The sequence below is a fragment of the Diabrotica virgifera genome, chromosome 8 (genome assembly GCF_917563875.1).
Source record: "Diabrotica virgifera virgifera chromosome 8, PGI_DIABVI_V3a".
Lineage (NCBI taxonomy): Eukaryota > Metazoa > Arthropoda > Insecta > Coleoptera > Chrysomelidae > Diabrotica > Diabrotica virgifera.
In genome coordinates, this window is record NC_065450.1 from 211337320 (window position 1) to 211364933 (window position 27614).

The 27614-nt window shown below is 32.2% G+C and overlaps 1 protein-coding gene across 7 annotated transcripts in view; it reads right to left on the bottom strand.

Moving 5' to 3' along the window:
- Positions 1 to 27614, bottom strand: part of LOC114328837 (tropomodulin) — a 386380-nt gene that overhangs the window by 215480 nt on the left and 143286 nt on the right. Inside the window, exon 1 of one of the 7 annotated variants that reach the window (XM_050657615.1) lies at positions 15809 to 16099. The exons of the other annotated variants lie outside the window; for them this stretch is intronic. Within the exon in view, the coding sequence (XP_050513572.1) occupies positions 15809 to 15844 (36 nt within the window). The 5' untranslated portion in view covers positions 15845 to 16099. Of the gene's footprint in view, positions 1 to 15808; positions 16100 to 27614 lie in introns of those variants that run through there. 7 annotated transcript variants of the gene reach the window in all.

The window sequence follows — 27614 nt, forward strand, 5'->3', positions numbered from 1 at the left end:
ATATTTGTTGTATATGCTCCTACCGATGATTCAAACCAGGATGTAAAAGATAAATTTGAGGAAAGCCTAGCGGACACCATCTCAAAAATCAGCAACCGAAAAGAGATTATCATGATGGGCGACTTCAATGCCAGAACTGGGTCAAAGATCAATGACGACATTGTGGGAAGATTTGGCGAAGAAACTGTTAACAACAATGGAACAAGACTTGTGGGACTATGTGAAGCGTATTCCTTACGGATAACGAATGGATTTTTTCAACACAGATCCATCCATAAATACACATGGACGCAGCCAACCCGACAATTGAAATCGATTATAGATTACGTCATCATGAAGCAGAAATCATCAATTGTGACGAAAGATGTACGAGTCTATAGAGGTGCAGAATGTGGAACTGACCACTTTTTACTCAGAGCAGATCTATACTTTCCATATATCTTGAACAACAAAATTGAAGAGACCCAGGAAGAGATTACAGAAGAACACCCGCCTCAGTACAAATACAACATCGACGCACTGAAAGATAATTCAATCTCCTTTCTTTTTAAATTAAGACTGAGCCAAAAGATAACCAATACACAGTTTAATACAAGAACAGCAGATGAAAAATATGATCGGCTAAAAACGTGCTTACATGAAGCTGCATTCGAAGCGTTAGGGGAAAAATCCTCAAATAACACTAATCACCCTTGGTTTACAGATTCTTTAAAAGAAAAGACGAGGGAAAAAAAAGAAGCATATCAAAAATGGCTCAGTACCAATTGCTCAGAAGACCGAAAAACCTACGCAAGAATAAGAATGGAAACAAAAAAAGAAGTGATTAAAACCAAAGAAAATATGTGGCTGAAGAAATGTGAAGAAATAGACACTCTTATGGGAGGAACAAAAAGCAGAGAAGCTTGGAGAACAATATCAAATACAAGACAAAACGTACAAGAAAGATGCCAGATATCCCTTATAAGTGTAAACGAGTGGGAAACATACTTTAGAAACCTATTGCAAGAGAATAGACAGGAATATGTAAGGCAAACCATCATCGCCCCAAACAACCTGGAACAACTAGAAGATATAACTATTCGAGAACTAGAACAAACGTTAAGAGAAATGAAAAACAATAAAGCTCCTGGTCCCGGAGGTATTCCAATTGAACTCATTAAGCACAGCACGACACAGGCAAAAGAAATTTTAGTTGAAATATTCAACGGATGCCTTTCAGGCAATAGTGGCGTGCCCTCTGAGTGGAAAAACTCCATAACTACCCCTATATACAAAAAGGGTGGTAGAAAAAATTGTAATAATTACAGAGGCATTAGTGTGACCAGCTCAGTTGGAAGACTGTACGGACGAATAATAAAGAAAAGGATAGAAAAGGAGTGGCAAGATTCCGAAGAACAAAGTGGATTTAGGGCAGGTAGATCATGCACAGATAACATTTTCTGCATAAGGCAATTACTAGAAAAACGTTCTGCTAGAAATCTAGAAACTCACATGGTATTTGTAGACTTAAAAAAAGCATACGATACCGTTCCCAGAGAAAAAATGTTTGAGGTATTACAACAAACCACTTTAAATAGAAAATACATCCAAACAATAAAAGATCTCTATGCTAATGCAACAACAGCAATTAAAATTGGAACGAAACTTTCAAATACCTTTGAAACTTCGAAAGGCCTTTTGCAGGGATGCTGTCTGTCGCCCACTTTATTTAAAATTTACCTTACACATGTGTTAAAATATTGGACTAGGAAATGCCAAACAATGGGGATACCAGTAGAAGATTCTTATTTGTATACGTTGCTGTTTGCTGACGACCAAGTTGTGATTGCTGCTGATAAAGATGACGCCAGTTACATGATTAGAAAATTGAAAGAGGAGTACCAAAAATGGGGTTTGGAAATGAGCATGGAGAAAACTGAATACCTTGTAGTCGGAGGTGATACTGAAGACTTAGAATTAGAAGGGGAATACATAAAAGGATGTGATGAATTTAAATATCTAGGTTCAATTTTTGACAAAAACTCCACATGCGATCAAGATATAGAATATCGAATAAGCCAAGGAAGAAAAGCTATAAAACAGCTAAATGGCATTTGGTGGAGTACAGGACTGCAGAATCAGACAAAGAAAAAAATCTACCAAACTATCGTGGAAGGAATTGTCCTGTACAACTCGGAAGTGTGGGAAGTAAAAGACCGACAAAATAAAAGACTTCAAGCTTTAGAAATGGACGCGCTTAGAAGAAGCTGCAGAATATCTAAACTGCAGCATATCCCAAACGAAGAAATAAAAGAAAGAATGGAAGTAGAAAAGGATATTATAGACAGAATAGAACAAAAAAGATTAATATGGTACGGGCATGTCCAGAGAATGGGACCAACAAGATGGCCCAAGAAAATGATCCAGTATGTACCACCCGAGAGAAGAAAAAGAGGCAGACCGAAGAGAACATGGATACAAGATGTAGAGAAAGCAATGAACAGTAGACAACTCAACGAGGAAGATATTCGTGACCGAAAAGCATGGCGAATAGGATGCGGGAAACGGCGAATGCTGTAGAACACCCGATATATATATATAAAATCTATATGCATAATATTGATACTTTGGACTGTCTTTTTATAAAGGATTAGGGTCCCGTTTAGAACTATATAAAAATTAAATGCATTTGCCCTCTACGTAGAATGACGTTTTCTGAGATTTTCGGTGAATATTGTTATAAACACTTTTTACCTATAGGATTCTATTTAAGAAACGAGAGTGTCTTGCCACCGAGGGAGATGTATACATTCGTTCTATTTCGGTATCTATTTGGATATCTCCAGTCTCGCATAGATCTTTACTTTGAGGTTCAATGTATCAAATAAAATTCAAACAAATCGACCAGATAGAATGTTATATATCAATGTCAGGACGAGTTATTTTCGATTCTCGACTTACTAAGAAGATTTCACTGAGATCTGTGTTGATGTTTCTCTTTGTCTATTATTTTAAACTATAATAATACGCCGGTGTCTGAGTGTTTTAGATTTTGAGTTATTAGTAAAATCATATACATTTATTTTTCAATAAATACTGTATGTATTTTAGGTCTAAAATCTTGAGATTCAAGACAAGGATTTTTGATCGCATTAGAAGAAACGCATAAAAACCTATCTTGACATTTTTCCTCAGTCTATATCATTTCCCTGTATGGGTGATTTTAATCACTTCTTCTTCTTGTTGTTATTGCACCTTTTCTTTTTGAAGGTCGGCGATTCAAATGGAAATTGTAGCTTTGGAAACTACTGCACGAAAGGTTTCTGAGGATCAGCGGTCGAACTATTTCCTGACGCCTTTCAGCCACTTCACCTCTCAACACACGACGCAAGTATTTTCCTCACTTTGATGATGCTTAGTAATTTTTGTGTTTTTTGCTTTTTGTTTACTCATGCGGCGAAGTACATACGTCATCCTTGGTAACTTTTATGCCCATGGAATTCTCAACATCCATATGTATAGATACTATTCCATTCATCTATTCTTGTTTGTGTTTCAGACTTCATTGTCCAACTTTCGCAGTTACACAGCAAGACAGAGAAAACGTAACACCTGAAGTCTGATATTGTAAAACATGTTTTCATGTTCATGCGTGTTTTCCTTGCGTGTTAGATTCTTCTGCTGATCTGCTGGTATTTTCTACCAAATATTTTATGGAAAATACCTGTTCTAGTATTTGTCCTATGGCATATAAATGTAGGTTGATTGATATTTTTGAAAATACTAGAATTTTAATTTTGAAAATATTTAGATTTAAACCTAACATTTCGCTATGATAAACTGCCGAATTTATTATATTTTATAGATATATGAAAAAAGGTCAATACAGTGGAACCTCGATAAGTCGGATTAATCGGCACAGCGGGCGATCCGGGTTATCGAAAATCCGGGTTAGCCGGAGAATATGGTAAAACCAAATAAAATACATATAAATAATAAACAAATACATATTATAATTGCAAAAACATGAAATACATATTATGCACAGTACATCTAAATTACGTACAGTTGTATACAGTATTGTTTATTTCTTGGTAAAAAACTCAATCAAAGTAAAAAAATGTTTGTTTTGTCTGATGAAAATCGGTCCGGGTTATCAGGACTTCCGGGTTATCGAAGGCCGACTTATCGGGGTTCCACTGTACTCACAATCTTATTTTTATTGATATTAGATGTTATAGAAGACGACCAGTTTTGGGGCTTACAATTTATGCTCCATCCAAACTCAATGCCATAAGTTTCATTATATCAAAATATTACACAAAGTTAGAATTTGACACATATCTTCACTTTACTTAAATAGAATAGTGTACTAAGGCAAAGATAAGGACAGGCAGTGCCTTTGATATTAGCGGTAAACTTCTTGCAATTGATATCTTATAGTATTGTTTTATAAAATCAAACTCTTTACTGGGCCTGAAGATGGGGCATAAATTGTAAGCCCTGAACCGGTAGCCTCCTATAACAGCTACTATCAATAAAAATAAGATTATGATTATTAACCTATTTCCATATTATATCTATACATCATGGACTTACACTTGCAACCTTTTCAGCATTTATTATATTTTGTAGTTCTTGTGCGTTGCTTGCTATAAGGACGGTATCATCATTGTACATGATCTTGTCTATGCTGGTTCTGTTAATCTTGATTCCACCTTGGTTCTCGTCTAACGTTTATCTATCTAATATAGATTCGAAATAGAGAATAAATATTAGAGGTGAAAAGACACAACCCTATCGAAATTCTCGTTGGATTCCTATACCTTCGGATGTTGTGTATATTTCAATTTTTGCCGTTTGGTGCCAATATATGTAGTTCTGAGATAATTCGCCAAGACCATTAACCAGATTGAACTACTGTATCTAGGGGCTGAGGAGACAAAGACCCCGGAATCCCTGAACAAGACACCAGAGAGGATGTCCAAAGCTCAGTGAGGAGGAAAACGACGCGGTTTAATAGTCTGGGCTGATTATCGGAGAATAGGCCATTTTTGGGAAAAGTTATTTACCAGCAATTTTATTGCTGGAATCGAATTATAAGATCCTATTTATTAATAATATAGGTATGCAAAGTCTTCAGATAGTGTGCTACTTTTTTTATAAACAAAATGGCGCCCGAAAATCGTGTTTTTTTCAATTATTGCTCTATAACTCCGAAGATTTTAACTTTACAACAAAAACACTCAAATAAAAATTCACCGTGATTAAATTCTGCATAGAGACGTGTTTTTTCCGATCTACTCCGACGAAAATTTTCCTCGGAAAATGCGGGTTTTCCCAACAAAATCTTTAACTTTCAAATAAAGTTTTAGATAAGTAATTATTTACCAATAATTAAATAATTTGGTGAATTAAAAGCCTTCTTGGTTTAGATTATAGTTCCAGAAGCTGGTGAAAATTAAACGAATATTTTAGCAACAATTCAATTGTTAATTAATAATTTACAGTCGCAATAATAACCAAAATAATTATGATACACTGATCAAACTTTGAAATCTTATAAAGATGAGATGCCTATTTAACATTTTGTCGACAAAACATAAATTTTTTATTTTTTTGCATAATCTTTAAATGTTTAAAAAAAATAGTTATAAACAAATTAACGTTTCTCAGAAAGTTTTTATTATATTATAATTTTAAGAAATAGCTAAAATGCGCATTTCAAATATCTTGAAAATGAATGCCTAATAACTTTTCTGCAACCATTTGCAAAAAAGTTATGAAACAGCAAAATAAACATACGATTACTACGGTATTTATAATTTTTTTAATTCTTTCAAAGCGTAGAAGTGAGTTTAAAGTACAAGCTAATTATTTATAAAAAAATATCGATTATCAGTTTAATGGTTATATTTTAATTAAAGATTATAAATATATTTTTTTTGTAATTTACACGCGCGAAAGTAGAATAATACAGTACCGTAGCTACCCGCCCACATACACAACTCGCGCGAGTTTAAGCGTGTCAGTCGCTTCGAGTGAACATTTTATCTCCGGCTCTGTATCAAGCCTACTTTCGTGCTAAAAATTACAAAGAAAAGTATTTTTAATCTTTGATTAAAATATAACCATTGCACTAATTTTTGACATTTTTGTGAGTAATTAGATTGTACCATAGACTCACTTTTAAGCTTTAAAACAATTAAAACAAATTATAAACAACGGAGAATTCGTATATTTATTTTGCTGTTTCATAACTTTTTTGCAAATGGTGGGAAAATTTTTTTAAAGCATTCATTTTCAAGACCTATGAAATACGCATTTTAAGTATTTTTTAAAATTAGAATATAATAAACAATTTCTGAGAAATGTTCATTTGTTTATAACAATTTTTTTTAAACATTTAAAGATTATGCAAAAAAATGAAAAATTTATATTTTGTCGACAAAATATTAAATAGGCATCACACCTTTATATTCTTTCTAAGCTTGATCAATGCCTCATGATTATTTTGGTTGTTATTGCGACTGTAAATTGTTAATTAACAATTGAATTGTTGCTAAAATATTCGTTTCATTTTCACCGGCTTCTGAATTTATAATCTATAACAAGGAAGCTTTTATTTCACCAAGCTATATAATTATTGATAAATAATTACTGGCCCAAAAAATGTATTTGAAAATTCGATATTTTGTTGGGAAAACCCACATTTTCCGAGGAAAATTTTCGTCGGAGCAAATCGGGAAAAACATGTCTCTATGCAGAATTAAATTGGGGTGAATTTTTATTTGAGTGTTTTTTGTGTAAAATTAAAATCTTCGGAGTTATAGAGCAATAATTGAAAAAAATACGATTTGTCGGCGCCATTTTGTTTATAAAAAAAGTAGCACACTATATGCGGACTTCGCATACCTATATTAATAATATATAGGATCTTATAATTCGATTCCAGCAATAAAATTGCTGGTAAATAACCTTTCTTTGTACTTTACTAATTAGACCAGCGTATTATAACTATTTTTTTTTTCAAAATTTAAAGATTGTGCAAAAAAAAGAAAAATTTATATTTTGTCGATAAAATATTAAATAAGCATCTCATCTTTATAATCTTTATAAGTTTGATCAATGTATCATGATTATTTTGGTTATTATTGCGATCGTAATTTGTTAATTAACAATTGAATTGTTGCTAAAATATTTGTTTAATTTTCACCGGCTTCTGGAATTACAATCTATACCAAGAAAGCTTTGATGTCACTAAGTTACTTAATTATTGATTAATAATTACTTACCTAAAACTTTATTTGAAAATTAGAGTTTTTGTTAGGAAAACCCGCATTTTCCGAGGAAAATTTTTGTCGGAGCAAATCGTGAAAAGCATATCTCTATGCAGAATTTAATTGCGGTGAATTTTTATTAAAGTGTTTTTGTTGTAAAGTTAAAATCTTCGGAGTTATAGAGCAATAATTGAAAAAAATACGATTATTCGGCGCCATTTTGTTTATAAAAAAAGTTGCACACTATCTGCGGACTTTGCATACCTATATTATTAATATATAGGATCTTATAATTCGATTCCAGCAATAACATTGCTGGTAAATAACTTTTACATGAATTTTGCTAATTAGCCCAGAGTATAATCCGGAAGCCTGATGAGTTTAATTTTAATATTAATTCTTTTATTGATATTGATTTTAACTTTATTCATTCATAACATTCTATTGAAGCTTCTTGTACAATAATCATCTTATTTTATTATTATTATTATATAATGACCCGGAAATTTTGACAGAGAAAATTCTATGCCAACAATACTAATCCGAAAAATAATTTATTAATAAGTATGAACATATATTTTACCTACATTATGTTACATATACCGCCCGCGATACGAATTAACATTTTGTCATTGCTTAGGATTTTTTCTTATGTCTCGTGTTGATGTTAATTTTGGACGAAAAAATGTCGTTTATTATTAGTAAATAATACACGTAATATGAGAAAAAAGTATAACAGTCGTCAAAAGTAAAGCAATAATTTATCAAACATAAGTTGACATTTATTCACATAAAATTTATTGTACGTCCGGTATTTTTTATGTCTTTCCAGTCTGCCTGGCTACTGCAGCTTTTATCTTCATATTTTGTAGTTATTATATACTCGTAAACGCTCAAAACTCACCTTTCGGTCTATTTGTTCTCTCTCTCTCCGATAAGGGAATGTCCGACCCGTTTTACCGGTGGGTAGGTGGGAAATAAAATACCTCCCGCGGAATAGGTAATTTACCGAATGATTGCCGGTATAAGCAATCCGCCACTTGTTGACCAACGGCTTTGGGCGGATAGTAGAAAGTGGTAGGGCACTCTTTTGTCCGGGGTTGGAGAAATCGGCCTCGAAGGTGGAGGAATCAAAATCATGGTCAACGGCATAAGGATGTAGAAGGCAAGGGGAAACCACTGCATTAATGATCCCAAAGGATATCTTAGGGGTGCGAAGAATATCCGGGCGGAAAAACAAAATAAATATAAATCGTATTGCACGTGGAATGTAAGACTATTACGTATATAAAACTGGACAACTTGTAACAGTATCACTAGAAATGAGCAGAGTTGAAATAGAGATACTTGGCCTCAGCGAAGTAAGATGGCCCCGTGCTGGATAGCGTTATCATAACGACATTGTTCTTTATTACTTGGGTAGCAGTATTGGTGATCCTAAAAATTCCTAGTGGTGATTCAAATAAAAGTATACAAGTATTTAGTGAATAATAAAGGGACGCAAGAAGACGAGATTGGTGCCAGAATAAATTCAGCAACTAAAATATATCATGCAATATACAAAAATTTCTTGAACAGAAAAGAAATAACAACAAAAACAAGTATGATCGTATACCAAACAGTGTACCAACCTGTATTAACCTAAGGGGCAGACAACTGGGTACTCGGTGAAAAACAAACAAAGCGATCGAAAACAAGTGAAATGAAATACTTGAAGAAAGTGCTGGGTGTTAGAAGAACTGACAGAAGAAGAATCGAAGACATCAGCAAAGAACTAGGAACGAAATCACTAAAGGCTATAACAGAATAAAAGAAACGGAAATGGTGGGGACACATGGTCAGAATGAACGAAACTAGACAGGTGAAAGAGATATGGGAAGCGAGAAAAATAGTGAAAAACCGTAGAGGACGACCAAGAAAAACATGGAACAATAACATAAGCGAGACTCTCGAAGAAAGAGGGGAGACATGGAGTGAGGCGAAGGAACTAGCTAGAGACAAAAAAGACTGGCGTAAATTTGTAGACAAAATTTAAGAGGGCTTGTACACCTCGACACCTACGGATATAAGAGGTTTTTCGATTATGTATTGTTATGATCTGCTTCTTATTAATTTTATATTAATTATTATTTATTTGATTAATTATTTAATTGTCGCAAATCATACATAAAAATACATAAAAAAAATCTCAGGGTGCCTTTTTATAATATTAAGAAAATGTCTAAATTATCTTACATTATACTTATCTTCTCTCGTGGGTTCAGTATCTCTTAGTTGATCCTAATCGGGATAAAATAGGGAAAAGAAATAAAGCCAAATATAAAATAAAAATACAGAATTGTCTTTTATTTATCAAAATCGATACTCTAAAATCTATCAAATCTAAAACCTGTGGACACAGATGTCCGAATGAAATTTCTACCATTTAAATTTATTCTAGTTAAAAAAATATTTATCGGTTTGTTCCCGATTACTTTGGTACAACAAAATAAACAAAACCAAATTATGTATTCGCAAGATTAGCTATACTTCCTATTTACTTTCTGAAATATTGGAATTTTAATTCCTACGCTTTTTACTCAAAATTTTAGTTCCCGAAACATAAATATATCTTTCACATAAGTTGACTGACCTTTTGCTTCAATCACTCTGATGTCTTCTCGTGACCCAAAAACAGCTCTCCCTCGTTGACTATGTTAAAGGCTACTCATCAAAGCCCTCTCCGTTCTCCAGCTTCAAAACTATCAGCATACCAGCACCAATTCTCCAACAAGCCGGGCCTCTTTTGACACGTACTCGATTCAAACAAAACTCCAAAAATTCTCTGCTCTCCTTCTCACAATAATACAGAATCAAAGAGGTATTTCGTCTCAATTTGATCTGTCTCTCGTTCCACTTTTCAGCACTATTCTCCACTATCAAAAACCACTGGTACTTGCTAACTATCTATTCACGAAAACGTCGAACTGCTCCTCAGCGATGCCAAAAACATAATGACTTCTTTTTCAAACTCTCTCAATCATTCAAACTAACTTTCCCCTTCCAACTTGCCAAGAATCAGAAACAATCTTTTCCATTCGACAAACAAACATTCATTTTCAAAATTATTCCGACCATCCTAATTACTTTCGGTGAACCCTACAAACATTTACTCGGGTTGAAACAAAGATATTAAAATTCCAAACTTTCTTTTAAACCACTTGCCCAGAAATTGATAATTACATCTACCTGTGGATTCTATAGTTCCCGTAGTAAACAATCTTTTTCCATTATAAACCTAAATACATCGTCCTTTTCACTTTAATTATTCACAAAAGTCTTTAATGGTTCATCGGAAAGCTCATTAAAAAAGAAATCCACTTACATCCAAACTAAATTCTAATAAATATTTACAGATCAATATACAGGGTGTATCAAAATTTATTTGCCCGCGTTATTTAAAAAAAAAATTAATTTAATTTTCATTTTGCCTTTAATTGATAAATTGAAAACACAATAATATGTATGTATATAAATTTTTATTTTGATGTTAAATTAATCAATAGTTTGGAACTTGTTTTTATTTAATGGTTTATTATTGAACAATCAATAAAAAAATTATTGGAATTTTTAATAATTTTTAATTTTACTTGTTTTTGAAAAATGTTTTTGAAAAGTAAAAAGATTTTATAACGAAATTTTATATACGAAAAACTCAGCTCGGTTGGTTAAAAAGTACTTAAGAAAAACAAGAACAGTTTTATGCTTGTTTATTTTAAAACCCATTTTTGAATTTAAAATATGAATGCAACACAAAATTTCACTCGTGTAGGAAGCGTGAAATGATGTCGATGTTGTTTGAAAAATGAGTGTTTACAGTTTGCATATATATAAATATATATTTTTGTTCGACATACTTACTTTAACACTTCATTTAAAATTGCAGAAATCGGGAACACAAACAGAAAGGAATACAAATTTTTGATGGACGTCAACTACTATAAATAAGAATCAACCAAATGCATCATAGAGAAGGAAATCAACAACTCTCAATACACGAAATTTTTGAAAGTGTCAAAACCAACAGAAAGATATATTTATATGCTTTATAGACTTTGAAAAAGCATTTGATAGAGTAAGACACGACCTACTATTAGAACGTTTGCAAGAAATCGGTATAGATGAAAAAGACATCAAATTACTAAAAAACTTGTACTGGAACCAAAACGCTAGAGTTAGGATCGAAGGTTCCACATCTGCAGAAGTTGAACTTAGGAGGGGAGCTAGACAAGGATGTGTTCTGTCGCCCCTGCTGTTTAATCATTACTTTGACTTCCTATAAAGACGCACTGGAGGATTCTAAGGATGGAATCAAGGTGAATGGCGTAAATATCAACAGCATCAGATACGCCGATGATACGGTGTTGATTGCGGATTCCGACTTGGGTCAACGGCTCATGGACAAGACCAACTCGACCTGTGAGCAATTTGGTATGAAAATAAACATTAAAAAACCAGTGATGTCAATCCGAAAAACACAAAACGTAACTCAACGTTGCACAATAAATATGAACATTATAAAACAGGTCAATAAATTTAAGTACCTGGGATGTTGGATCGATAGCAGCTTAAATCCTGATCCAGAAATAAGATCAAGAATATAAGAGGCCAGAAAATTTTTCGAAAAAATAAAAAACTGCTTTGTGATATTCTAATAAAACTCGAAATTCGACTACGGTAATCAAAATGCTACGTCTGGTCGACTCTTCTCTATGCAGTTGAGACATGGACCCTTAAATCATCAAACGTAAACAAATTGGAGGGTTTTGAAATGTGGATATACCGGAGAATTCTCAAAATTTCATGGACATCGCGAACCTCAAACGAAAAAGTGCTGCATAGAATAGGCAAGGAAAGAGAACTTTTTAACACAGTGAAAGTTAGAAAAACATCATACCTACCTAGGCCACATACTAACAAATAATAAGTACCAATATGCTCAACTTATAGTGCAGGGGGTGATCAAGCTCTTTGATAGTCCGAGTCATTTTTCAAAATTTGAAATTTTTTACGAGCCGCACTTAAACAATTATGGATATTTAATTAGTGCAAAACCGGTACTTATTAAATTTTTTTTTACAGAAATTATATGTATGAAAACATGATCCGACACTCCTATAGGGCATACGGAGTGAGAGAAAAAAAAACATAAATAAAAGTACAAAATACAGGGTATTTCATTAATAATTGTCCATATAGTAACTGGAGAAACCTTAGCACAAAACACGAAGATTTAACCTAAAACACTTAAATAAAATGTGGTTCCTTACTGAGTTACAGGGTGTTTTATCTAAAAATTTAAAAACTATTTTTGCTCAGCATTTTAAAACTATTCGACGTATCCTTTTCATACTTGGCACGAAGTATATGTACTGTACAAACTACTAAATTATGTTAAACAAACGTTTATGGCTATTACCAGAGGCGTACGACTGGGGAAAGTGAATGGTTGACCCTTTCCAAATTCTACGCCACTGGCGAAATTGCGATTTTAGTTCAATTTTTGGATTCTCCAATACTTTCTATGAAAATAATATACTCTTCATTCGTAACAATAAAGTCATTAGTTTTCGAGATCTTTGAAGTTAAAAATGAAACGACACGGTTATTTTGATTAATGTATTGTGTCGCTTCATTTTTAATTTCAAATATCTCGAAAACTAATCATTTTATCGTTACGAATGAAGAGTATATTATTTACATAAAAAGTATTGCAAAATCAAAAAATTACACTAAAATAGCAATTTCGTCAGTGGCGTAGAATTTGGGAAGGGTCAACCAGCCACTATCCCCTGTCGTACGCCTCTGGTAGTAGCTAGAAACGTTTATTTATCTTAATTTAGTAGGGTGTACAGTACCTACAGTTTCTGCCAAGTATGATAAGGATAAGGCTAAATAGTTTTAAAGTACTGGGTACAAATAATTTTTAAATTTTAATCATATGAATCATATCATAAATTAATGAAAATAACTGTGCCGTTTCATATTTAACTTCAAATATCTCGAAAACTAATGACTTTATCGTTACCAATGAACCATATATTATTTACGTAGAAAGTATTGGAAAATCTAAAAATGGCGCTAAAATAGTAATTCCTCCAGTGGCGTAGAATTTGAGAAGGGTTAACCATTCCCCATACCCTGTCGTACGCCTCTGGTACTAGCTAGAAACGTTTGTTTATCATAATTTAGTAGGGTGTCTAGTAGTCACACTTTCTGCCAAGTATGAAAAGGATACGTTGAATAGTTTCAAAATGCTGAGCAAAAATAATTTTTAAATTTTTAGATAAAACACCCTGTAACTTAGTAAGGAACCACATTTTATTTAAGTGTTTTAGGTTAGATCTTCGTATTTTGTGCTAAGGTTTCTCCAGTTACTATATGGACAATTATTAATGAAACACCCTGTATATGCATTAAATTTTAATATACACATTTATTTTGCTTCTTTTGATAATTCTTTCAAATTTGGCAAATAAGAATGGTGACGGCACTTCTGCGTAATTCTTTCAGATGCCGGTTAGGTAATACTGATCAGTGTTTGGATTTTCACTCTCCTGTCAATAGTTCGTCTCTTTGAGAACCAAATATCATTCTGAGAACCTTCTTTTCAAATACCAGCAGCTTATTTATTTCCCGCTGATGCAGAGTCCATGTTTCACTTCAATATGTAACAATTGAGCGAATAATTGGCATGTCCAGTTCTAATTTAGATTGTCCTTTTAGCAGCTTAGATCTTAATAATGTTAATAGGAAATATTCCCCGCAACTATCCTTGCTGACACATCTTTTATAAGTGGTTGTTATCTGTGATTACCGCCCCTAGATATTTTAACTCTTTTACTACTTTGAAGTTGTAGTCATTAATACACTGCGCTTCATTAAAAAGAGGCCACCTAAAATTTTTGGCATTTTCTTATTTTTACGAATCATACAAGAAAGTGAGTGTCATTATATGTTCGTGTAATGTTTAAGAATGTGTTCTAAAGCAGTATGCAATCATTTTTTAAATAACAAATGTCAGAAAAATAACTTCCTCCAAAATAATGATTTGTAGTTATGTGCTGCCTAACTCTTGGTCTTGAATTTTTGGTTACTAGCATGTATTTCGTCTTCTCTTCATTTATTCGAAGGCCCAGACTACCTGTTTCTTCCTCGAGATGTGAAGACACCTCTCTCGCATCTGTTATAGAATGATCAACTGCACCTATATCATCAGCAAAGGCCAACAATCGTTTTGATCCTCGATTCGCAAATCCCCTGTTAGTTCAGATGATATTTTGCTTATTACATATTCATAAGGCTAAATTGGTGATAAGGGGTCTCCTTGTCTAAGTATTGGTGTTACACTTAGTATTTTATATTTTGTTGTCCGTAATTTAAGACATTTTGAAACACAAAAATTTAAAGTAATTCAGGTACATTTATTTAGAGCAACAAATAATCCTTCAAAGAGCCACATGTGGCTCGCGAGCCACAGTTTGGCCACCCCTGTTATAGTGAAAGGAAAAATCGAGGAAAAGACTATCATGGCTAAGAATCATTCGACAATGGACAGGGCTAAATTCTGAACAGCTGAAGACAGAGAAGAGTTTGCAATTGTAGTAGCCTACCTTCATTGAGAAGAGGGCACTACTTTAAGAAGAAGAATGACGAAACCTACATATTAATGCTGAGATTAAGTCAAGAATTTAAAAAGTCAGTATAAGACCAACAATAGCATGCATCAGAAACAAGACCCGACATAGTCACAACACAAAAACTACTGGAAACAGCAGAATTAGAGTACTTAGCAGTATTACAGGATCTACGCTGAGAAATCAAAAGAGGAATGAAGATATTAGAAGATAATGTAACGTACAGTGTACATATAAAGGAAGCTACACTAAATATAACAAAAGACTGGAATAACCACATAAGCAGAATGGGGGAAACATGTGTGGCAAAATAGCAAGAGATAAATCACCAATCGCCAATCGGTAAAAAAATTATCGGCCGACGGCGCAAAAGATGAAGTGACAACCTTCCATAGAGGTATCAATCCGCCAATGAACAAGCAGAATTGCTTATAAAGAAAAAGAAGAAGAAGAAGATACTGCATTTATATATTTTGAAAAAGCATTCGACTGGGTTGTTAAGCACAAATTGTGTCTACGTCTTGACGAGAAATAAAATAAATACAGCTACAAATATAAAATAAAAATTTTAATCTGTAAAAGGTAACGAAAGAAATTATCACGGTTTCCTCAGTTTTAAAATAATTTATCGTACGAGAAATGACTGCAACAAATGCATCTCTTATTAAAAATAGTCTCCCGCCACCTATTACCACATCGAAATACATCTAAATACAATTTTTGAAAGTGTTCCCAAACTTCAAAGTCAATTCTGGCGAAAGTGTCATATTTAATATTTTATCTACTACAAACTCATCGAAAATATAAATTTTGACGACATTCGATCGTAAACAACAGCTGCTGTGATCTTTTTTTTTTATTTAAATAAGTTACCTCTCGGAGGGACGACCATTCCTGAAAGAACTCCATGGCCCATAGCCCACTGTAGCACCCGCGAACCCGGAAACACGCACTCAACACCCGAAGAAAGTCCCGAAGAAGAAAAGTTTGACCTTTCAGAGGCACATAGTCGCGGCTTTCCACTGAAAAACTAATAAATATGAATCAGAATCCGAATCTAGCAGACACTCTCCTTATTTTTGGAGACTCACTTAAGGTGAGATCGAGATATACAACTCTCGGCATCTGATCGGTTACGAACGCCCGCGGCAACTGTATTTTACGTATGTAGAGGTATTTTTGAAATTGTTAGGTGCGTATACATAGAACGCATTTTCAGAAATACTCACAGTATTTTAGAAGCCGAAGAAACCAAATTTATAAACTTTGAAACAAGTGCAATATAAAAATAAGACGATATGAAGATCTTGTTATTACTATTTTAATCATAAAAATATTAGTCCATGTCAAGATGTACAGGGTTATTAACTATATTTTAACCCCCCTGTAAACAGCTTTGTTTAGAGAACTAGAAAAAATGTAAAATACAAGAGTTGTACGATTTTTAATTTATGATTTTTTGACATATATGTATATCATACTAGTAACGTCATTAATCTGGGTGTGATAACCTAACCGACTCATTAAAACGAGGGGTCGTGTGCTAGCTTATTTGAAAGGTTATTCAATTATCTATTCAGTAATATAAACATTAAGATAATGATTTATATTTACAGGGTGTCCAAAACAGTTTTTTTTTATTAAGCTAATTGACACAAAAGGAAGAATGTATGTAATTTATTTAGTTTCAATATATCTTCTACTGCTGTTAGAAAACAGTAATAAAATTTTATTGCACCAATAAACATTGCTTTTTTGCTTAAATTCAATGTTCAAACTGCCCAAAAGCAGATGGGTGGCAGCTTGAACATTGAATTGAAGTGAAAAGTAATGCTTATTTGTTTATAGTATTTTTACTACAAAAACGTTATTACGTAGGTCAAAATTTTTGACGTAAGAGAACTGTCAAAACATTAGAATGTGACTTTTCATTATTGCTATGTTTATTATAAATACGGGAATAATGAAAAGTCACATTCTAATGTTTTGACAGTTCTCTTACGTCAAAAATTTTGACCTACGTAATAACGTTTTTGTAGTAAAAATACTATAATAAACATTTATTTCTGTTTTCTGACAGCAGTAGAATGTATTTTGAATTAAATAAATGTCAGTGTTCTTTTTGTGTCAATTAATTTAATTAAAAAAAATTTTTTGGACACCCTGTATAAACAATAATTATGTTAATGTTTATATTACTGAATAGAGAAATGAATAACCTTTCAAATGAGCTGGAACACGACCCCTATTCTCATTAAAAAAAATAGTCGATTACGTCATCACGCCCAGATTGATGACGTCACTAGTATGATATATATATATATATATATATATATATATATATATATATATATATATATATATATATTTATGTGAACAAATCATAATTTAAAAGTCGCAAAACTTTTGCATTTTACATTTTTTCTAATTCTGTATATAAAGCAGTTTACAGGGGGGTCAAAATATAGTGAATAACCCTGTACATTGAATCATTAATCACGACATGCGTCAGTCGAAAACCTTTATTTTATTGTTTATTGTTTAAAAAATAGCAATAATTGGGAAAAGAAGTGCAAAAATGGACCTTTAAATTTTTCTACCCCTTAAACATAATAGTGTAAGAGGTAGAGCCGAAAAATCATCGTCATAAGTAATATGGAGTTTGGCATGTGAAATGTGTTCATTGTATATTGACAATTATGACCCGTTTCAGGCCGACACCTCAGTGGATACAGGAAGTAGCAATAAGGGATGAAAGGGAAAAGTTAGTGTAGTCTTTAAAGGTTTTCACCTTCTATTTTGTTAAGCCTCTATCGATTTGCATAAAAATTGGTGACTAGTTAAAGCATACCCCAAGAAATAAAAATGATTTGGTGCCAACTTGCACTTTTACCCTGGGGGTGGATACCACCCCTTCTCGGGGGGTGAAAACTATTTTATTAAAAATAAGCCCACAAATCGATAGAGGAACAAACTATAAGTAAAATTTGTTATATCATGTTATTAAAATAAATCAATACTTTTTGAGTTATTAAAAATCAAAGATTTGTCTGTTTAAGAGCACTTGGGTGAAGTTACGGATGATAAAAAGAACATACTAATTAATTGTATGTTACTAGAATATTATTTTTATATTATTTCGATATTATAAATTTAGCAAAAGTGTATTCGAATATGTCAAATGTACCCATTATTGGACACCCCCAGTTTCTGAACATATTCAGTTTATATTGAAAGAAAAAATTCAATTAAATATCGAAATAATATAAAAATGATATTTTACTAACATAAAATTAATTAATATGTTCTTTTTATCATCCGTAACTTCACGCATATGCTCTTAAATAGACAAATCTTTGATCTTTAATAACTCAAAAAGTATTGATTTATTTTAATAACATGATATAACAAAGTTTACTTAAAATGTATCCCTCTATCGATTTGTGGGGTTATTTTTAATAAAAATGTTTTCACCCGCGGGAAGGGGTGGTATTCACCAGCAGGGTAAAAGTGCAAGTTGGCACCAAATCAGTTTTATTTCTTGAGGTATGCTCTATCTAATCACCAATTTTCATGCAAATCGATAGAGGTTTACCTAAATAGGAGGTGAAAACCTTTAATGACTCCATTAACTTTCCCCTTTCATCCCTTATTGCTACTTCCTGTATCCACTGAGGTGTCAGCATGAAAGGGGTCATAATTGTCAATATACAATGGAGATATTTCACAGAAAAAACTCCATATTATTTATGACGATGATTTTTCGGCTCTAGCTCTCCGTCTATAACTTCATGTTTTGCCCAGAAAAACTTTATAATACTGCTGAAACGTGTGTTAAATTTCGTTAAGATCGGTTTAATAGTTTTTACATAATAATTTTTTTCTAATTCAGGATCCTCATTAAATTGCAAATTTTCAAAATTATCTTCTTCTTCTTTCTAGCACGATTTATCAAGTTAGTAGGCTACTGCCTGTTCATTGCCGTCAAGTCTTCCCCGGACGATGAGTCCAGCATTCTCGCCATCGGTTTGGTGGTCGACCCTGTGGTCTTTAACCTACTTGGTCGTTCGGTTTTGCGATTTTAACGAGTCTGCTGTCCTCCATGTTCTTTATGTTTATTCCAATATATTCGTCTTTATCTGACCCAATGAAAGATTGAGGATCCTAGAAAGAAAGATCATTTGGAAAATAGCAGGCCCTCTAAACTTAGATAATAATGAATTTAGAAAACTTATTAACTACGAAGTAAGAGAACTTTCGAAAGGAGAAGACATCGTCAGATTTATCAAGGCACAGAGACTCAGATGAATGATACATAGAGAACGGAGAAATCTAGAAGCCGTTATCAAGAAAATCACCAAATGGAAATCATTATTGGCGAGGAACCGCAAAGTGGGCGATGCCTGGTGGCGAATTTGAAAAGCATCAACTCTAGGAAAACATTGACTTTGCCATTAATTTGTGTACATATTTGCGGTCAGTTTATGTTGTAATTAACAATAATTTTGACTTAAAAAAACTATTGCAGTGTTCCTCAGTATTCATTCCTATTATACTCTACGTCTACGTAATGACCTAAATTAACCAATGCCAAATCACACATTTTGTTAATTTAACGTTTGTATTAAACGTAGTATTTTTTAATATTTAAGCGACTGCAAAATTAAATAAATAAATAAAATGTAGTATAAATTCTGTACATAGAATGTACATTGTTATGCAAAATATTCCGACCACCTCGTAATTTCCAGAACACAATTATTATAAAAATTCACCTACTTAGTTTCCACGTTTCCAGTTTTTATTTAATTAAGGGGGGTATAGTATTTTTGAACCTTTTTTTTTGATTTTTTTTATTGGCTTATTTGATTGTATATATTTTCAAGAGTATACCATTAAAATTTCAAGTTAATCCGAGTAAAATTGATGGAGATATGGATATATACAAACATTTTCTTAGTATTATATTTAGGTCTGGATCCCGCGTATGAAAAAAAGTTGATTAATAGCAAGCTGAAAATTTGTTAATAGCTTAAGGGTGTCTAGTCGCATAAACTTTGATATATGGGAACACTGGAACAGGGGCAGTTTTAATTGTGGAACAGGTTAAAAATTTGGAACGGCCAGACCATGAAAACGGCACATTTATTTTGTCCGACAGAACATACTTAAACTCTCCGAACAGAGATTAAACTCTCATGCAAAAATCAGACCGCTATTTATCACCTGTCATAATTCCTGTCATTTGATATATTCTACATGTTCCACTCATTAAAACGCCCATTTGGTGATAAATAGCAGTCTGATTTTTGCATGAGAGTTTAATCTCTGTCCGGAGAGTTTGAGTCTCTTCTGTCGGACAAAATACATGTGCCGTTTTCGTGGTCTTACCGTTCCAAATTTTTAACCTGTTCCACAATTAAAACTTCCCCTGTTCCAGTGTTACCATATATCAAAGTTTGTCCGACTAGACACACTTAAGCTATTAACAAATTTTCCGCTTGTTATTAATCAACTTTTTTTTCATACGCGGGATCCAGACCTAATTGACAAAACTACATTTTTTTAAACGCGTTTTCTGAAAAACCGATCTTTCTGAAATTTTGCACACTTCTTTTTTAGATATTTTACTAGGTAGTGACGTCGAGTTTCTGCTTATTTTAATATTTTTTTGTTTATATTACCATTTTTCTCTTTACCGAACACACTTTTTTTTTTGTTTTTTTTTTCGATTTTTTCACTTTAAAGTTATACCATGAATTTAAAAATCAATATAATCATAAAAACTCGACGTCACTACCTTAAAAAACTCTTAAACTAAAATAATCTTTTGGGTTTATATTTTATGTTTCAAATGATTCTGTCCGAAGATATGGTGTACACCGCAAATCATCTTCTTTTTTGGATCATCTACTTAAAAATGACGCCACTGCTGCAATAAAAATTTAACTGGATAATATTCAAGTGTTGTTCTTTAAGATATCCTTTTACTCATTTAATTTAACCCTACTACCTTCAAGGGAAAACGTTTTAAAATTATGCAAAAAAACATAGAATTAACTATATCCCCCCACCCCTTAAAAATTGTTATCTGTTGGTGTAAAATGAATTGTAGGGTACCTATTAATTAAATTAAAAACAAAATTAAGATTAGCTAAGATAGATTAATAACTTTTTTCTACAACCGTGTTAAAAATGCAATTTTTATCACTCCATACGAGCGTTAAAAATGCTACTTTAAGGCACTAGTGCTTTAAAATTTTTTAGTCGAGGAAATGAAGCTGAAAAAATGGCAAAACCTCGCAATTTTTTCGTCCACCATCGATTTGTACAAAAATTTGGGATTAGGCTCATTACACCCTCTAGTTCATTTTCTATATTGAGCCGTTGTACGCTTTTGGTTTTGTAAGGGTGAAAACTACCCCTAGTTGTAAACAATTATAAAATAACATTTTAAACTTTAATATTGTCAACATTTGGTTCTTATTAGTTACATAATGAATGTTTTATGCTTTAAGATATACTGTCATAATATTTCAACCCTTAAAATCACCCTTGTTGGAGCTATATATAAAAAATTACTTATCCTAAAAGAATAATTTCAGCTTGCATCGACTTACATAAAAATTTGGGATTAGGATCATCTCACCCTGTAATTCATATTCTATATCATGCTTAAGGGCTTTGATTATTTTTAGGGGTGTAAACAACCCCTTATTGTCAAAAATTATATAGAAACATTGTATACTTTAATATGGTTAAAATTTGGTTTTGATTGGTTAAATAATGATTGTTTTATACTTTAGGATAAAATATCATAATATCTCAACCCTTAAAAACTACCCTTAATAACATTACAGTTTTTATAAGCAGATATTTTAATAGGTCTTCTATACAGAAAAAAGAGTAGAATTAAAGAATTACAAAAACATTTATTTACACAAAAATACGAATTTACAAATATGTACAAATACAAATACAAATAGTTTTTTAGTCATCTTCCAGTATACGAACCGGTTCTGTGGTATTATACATACACTGAAAATTATCCATAAGCGGACTATCCGAATTTTTCGAAAAAAAAAATTAGTTTTATAAACATAGCTCTTTCATTTTGGGCGGTGAAAAGACTTTTCAAAAACGACTTTATAGGATTTTTGAAGAGTTATAAGACTGTGTAAACTAAATTCCGTAAGATCCCTCAGTTTTTAATTAGGGCGGGTGTAAAGAACTCGAATAAGGGGGTGTTTGCTCGTAAATAGAGGTTTTAAACAGCTAGATCTCGCTAACTGTTCACTGTAATGAAAATCTATGCACAAGGTAATTTTAGTTATTAAAGAAGCTACAATTGGTAATGTATCATTTTTTTGTATCTCCAGTATTTTCGGAGATATTTTGAAGTAAAATTCTAAAATTAGGCCTTTTAAATAGTTCAAACTTCTTGGGTGTATTGATAATACAAATATAAAAGGAATTAAAGAATGGTGAAGACCAATTTTTAATCAGGAGGGTAGTTAGGGGGTTGTTTTCACTGATTTTTCCATAAAAGCAGGTACCGACCTTTTTTGATCAGAAGTCGCTACTTTTCAGACTAGAAACTATTTATTATTTTTGTTTGAAAGGCCTAACTGTATACTTGAAAAAATATTATTTAAGTTTTCCTCGAAAAATGCAAAGTTTTTTCGTTATTTTACTTTGAATATTTCAAATTATGCATTTGACGAAAAAAGCTAACGTTTAACATGCCGTATCTCGGTTTGCATTGGTCTTAGCGATATTACAGAAAAATAATTTAGTTTGTGTTACTAAAAGATACAATTTTGACATCTACAGTTTTTTTGATTAAATGCATATTTTTCGAGGTATTCGCAAAAAACTTAGAAAAAAGTCGATTTTTTCATCGGAAAACTGTTACTTTCAAGCGCGAATAACTCGAAAAATATTAGTTTTACGAAGAACATGTAAAAAACATTTTTTTCTTATAATCACTTTTTACATCAATTTACATAGTTAGAAGGTAATAAAAAATTCCCGCCCCCGAGATGGGGTGGCAACCACCCCCAAGGTTTTAGCGTACAGCGGCATGATATAGAAAATGATTCTTGGACTATTCCCTACCTTCTGTGAAAATTTCAAGTAAATCGATGCTGGACGAAAAAATTGCGAGCCAAAATGCTTCATTTCCTCGACTATTTAAGGCACTGCAGTTCGTATTGACCGGCAATTTTGATGTAATGTCAAAAAAATATAAAAATGGAATGTCAGTCAAGTTCAAGTAAAAGTTTTTGTCGATATTGTCCTGTAATTACGTTTGTAGAAAAAATATTGAGTGATATGCGTGTTAAAAAGTACATTTTTAAGGCACTCGTGTACTTGAACGTGAACGTGAACTTTCACATGCGTGCCTTAAAGGTGTACTTTTAACATTTATATCATAAATAACTATTAAAACGCTGTGTGATTATTGGGAGGTCAGATTTTTTTATGAAAAAAAGGTAAAAACAAATCAGTAGTTAGCATCAAATTTTAGTAAATGCATACAGATGAAACATAATTTTGAGTCGTCTTTAACTTATAAGATGTCTTAGTGGCAAAAATTAGTGGTTACTTTGACAAAACACTCCTGTAAATGATTTTAATTTAACGTTTTAGAACTGTGAGGTCAAATGACAAAATGAATTGTTTTCCTAGAGTTATCATCCATCTTTGAAATTTCGAGCGCCCTCTGTCGGAATTTAATTTTGCGAATCAGGCAGACCACGAGGAAGACCACACAACCAGATGGGAGAACCAGATAATTGCTTAAGAAGATGGAAGTTAGAGAATGGACAACCATAAGCAAAAATAGGATTGAATGGAGAAATAGTGTAGAAGACGCCAAGTAATACAACCAATTATAAAATCAAAGAATCGGAAGAGACCAAAGAGGGCGACGATCACTCCGCTGGGAGTAAAAGTTCCTCTTTACTAACATTTGCTTTTTATTTAATACTTTTCTCCAGTTCGTTCTTTTTTCTTCTCTTTACACTTATTGCGTAAAATGTAAGATTAAAATTAGTATCTATCGACAAAAAACTTTCTAATTAATTTTCATTTTGCTCAAAATTTGAAGACGTGTACAAATTGTAGTCCAAAAATTACCCGTTTACTATCTTATAAAATTTAAATCAACCTAATCATTCTGGACACCTTATTTAAAGTACTTTGTAGTGACTTCATATAATCTCGTAATAATAAACACATGATTTACTTCAAACCAACTAAATAAATTTAACTCTTGCCAAGTTGTCATTCAGATCCTGCTAGAATGTAATTAAATCCTAATATTCACAAATTGGAATGAAAACGTTATTTTTTTGTTGTGAAAATGTTTTAGTTTAAGTGTATTTTGTCAGTTGTCTAAAATTGCCAAGTCATTTTTTAATTTGAAAAATATTAATATCATGCACAACAATCCTTAAAACAGTGATATTAAGAAATAAAGAAAAAGAGTACTGCCTGAAATACAAAACTTTAAAATATTTGTTGCTAAAACAAAAAGTTCATAATAGTCCATTCTTTCACGGTTTTTGCTCTAAATTTTCAAGAACCGCTTGGATTGACATCAAATTTGGCATACGTATAGCTTACATGTCAAAGAAAAAAAGTGATATTGTGCCGATGTGTGCTTTTGCCCTGGGGGTGACTTTCACCCCCTCTTGGAGGTGAAAAAATATATGTCCAAAATAAGTCCGGAAATGGTTAAACTAACTAATTTTAAGTAACTTTTGTTTCATAGAGCTTTTTCACCAAGTCAACACTTTTCGAGTTATTTGCGAGTGAGTATGTTCATTTTTCAACAAAATAACCACATTTTTAGACGGTTATTCGCAAATAACTCAAAAAGTAGAACCAGAGTTATAGCCAATGAAAAATAGATTCATATTCACCAAATTTCAAATAGAATATTTCGACGTGAAATATCCAAAAAATTAAGCACTTTTTGGGGAAAACCCATTATAACTTTTTTAAAGTGTTTAAAAAAATGCTTTATTTCTGTTTTCACAAAAAGTTTCTAGCATTAAATTTCAGCAAGTTAAGCTCAAAATAAAGTTGGTTCCTTTTGTTTTTGCAAAAAAAATCGGGAAGACCACCCCTTAAATAGCAACTTAAATGAAATTAATCGTTACCGCTCCACAAATTATTTTACTTATGTTGTGTTTATATGATCTGTAAGTTTCATCGATTCAAAGTGCTTATTTTTGAAAAAATGTGGTTTCAAAGTAAAATTTTAAAAAATTTAAATTTTGAAAAATATGTTTTTTTCAAAATATCTTAAAAATTGTTAGAGATACCAAAAATCCCGAAAAACAAAAAAAAGTCAGATTTGCTTTTCTGAATATCATGTATTTTTTTGTTTTGCTGTTAGACAAAAATTGATTTAGATTTGGTGTTTCTAAATTTGCATACATTCGTGATCAGTGACTCGTTCAACCCCTTTTAACTACAGCCCTTTCAATAATAAGGACTTTGAACCGATGAAACTTACAGATCATATAAACAATATATATACGAGTCAACAAACTTGTGAAGTTGTAACGATTAAGTTTATTTAAGATACTAATTAGGGGGTAATTTTTCTCGATTTTTTTACCAAAACCAAAAGGGACTAACTTTATTTTGAGCGTAACTTGTTTAATTTTGATGCTAGAAATTTTTTTTTATAAAACAAAAATGAAGCTTTTTTTGAACACTTTAAATAATTTGTAATGAGTTTTCCCCGAAATATGCTTCATTTTTGGTTATTTCACGTTAAAGTATTCCATTTGGAATTTGACGAATATGAACCTATTTTTCATTAGCTATAACCCTGCTTCTACTAGGTGTAGAGACGTGATACATACACCATTTTTTTTTAAATTTTGCGGCTATATTTTTTATAAAAATGTTTTTTCGTCAAAATACTTACTATTTGAGTTATTTGCGAAAAACCGTCTAAAAGCGTGGTTATTTTGTTGAAAAAATGAACATATTCGCTGCCAAATAACTTGAAAAGTATTGAGTTAGTCAAAAACTCTATAGAACAAAAGTTACTTAAAATTAGCCAGTTTATCCATTTCCTGACTTTCTTTGGATGAATATTTTTTCACCCCCAAGAGGGGGTGAAAACCACCCCCGGGCAAAAGCACATATCGGCACAATATCACTTTTTTTCTTTGACTTGTTAGCTATGTGTATGCCAAATTTCATGTCAATCCAAGCGGTTCTTTAAAATTTAGAGATTTTGCAATATTTTACCGTTAAAGAACGGACTATAACATAAAATTTTGTTGGTACATAAAGTCGTTATTTTTATTTGTGTAGATGTATGACTTGAAAGCTACCTTTAAATCAGGTAGAATACTTGCAAAATAATACTTATTTCTTCTTCTTATTACGCCGTCTCTTTTCGAAGGGTGGCGATCCAAATGGCAATTGTAGTTTTGGAAAATGCCGCACGAAAAATGTCTGCAGATGAGCGGTCAAACCATAGGTCTTTCAGCCACGTATTCTGGCGTCTTGCTACTGATATTTTGCCCTGTACTTTACCTTCTAATATGATTTGCAGTAAGTAGTTCATATCTTTTCCCTCTCAACACATGGCTCAAGTATTGTATTTTTCTTTCTTTGATTATTCTTAGTAAATCATTTTGTTTGTTCATGTTTATTCAATACTTATTTGCTTTTGTCATATTTTAAGTTCCTTCGTCTTCGTCTTCAGTTCAACGATTAGTTGAACGCGGCTCTTCTTCCACTTAGTTTATACCTTATAACCTGTCCTTCCAATATATCTTGGTTATTTCTTTCAATATGTTCTCTCGAATTTTCCTCCGTTTTGTTATATTTTGTTATTCATCAATAATTTATTTTAATTTCTATGTTATATTTGGAACGAAGAATATAAAATAAATAGCATACAATTCTGGACTCGTTTGAAGAGGTTAAAAGGCAACAAAAGAAAAGAAATAGGAGTAATAGAAGACAAAAACAGTTAAATAAAAACGGAGAAAATAGATATATTAGAAACTTGGAAAGAACATCATGCATTTGCCCCCAAAAATATTTGGGGGCGAACTGACAGAAGAGTACGTATGTAGATGAGGAAAACGAAGTAGTGGAAAGCCCGCTGAAAAAAATATTGCAAAGAACGTGGAAAAACCAAAAGATGAGGAATGGAAAAATAATATAATCGTACCAGTGCATAAAAAAGAGAAATCAGAATCGTACCAATGTGAAAATAGAGAGCAATATGCCTAGCCCACATAAATAGCTGTAAACTATTATAAACATCGATGAACCAAAACTGGAAGAACAACAGGCAGCATTTAGGCCAGATAGGCTTACAAAAATATACGGAGAAAAACTATACTTGACCTTTATTAACCTTAAAGCAGCTTTTGATTGGATTGATAGGAAAAAATATGGAAATATCTAAAAAAAATCAAACTTATAGAAAGTACATACAAGACAGCTAGAGGAACAGTATAAGTGGGAGGCCAAAGATCCAATCAATTCAAAATAGACTATGGGATTAACTAGGGAGATAGTTTAAGCCCGTTATTGTTCGTCATAACAATGAACAGCATTACAAAGACTCTTCAAAGCAAGAGACAAAAAAGTCAATAAAATCATGGAGTTTACTCTATGCAGATGATATTGT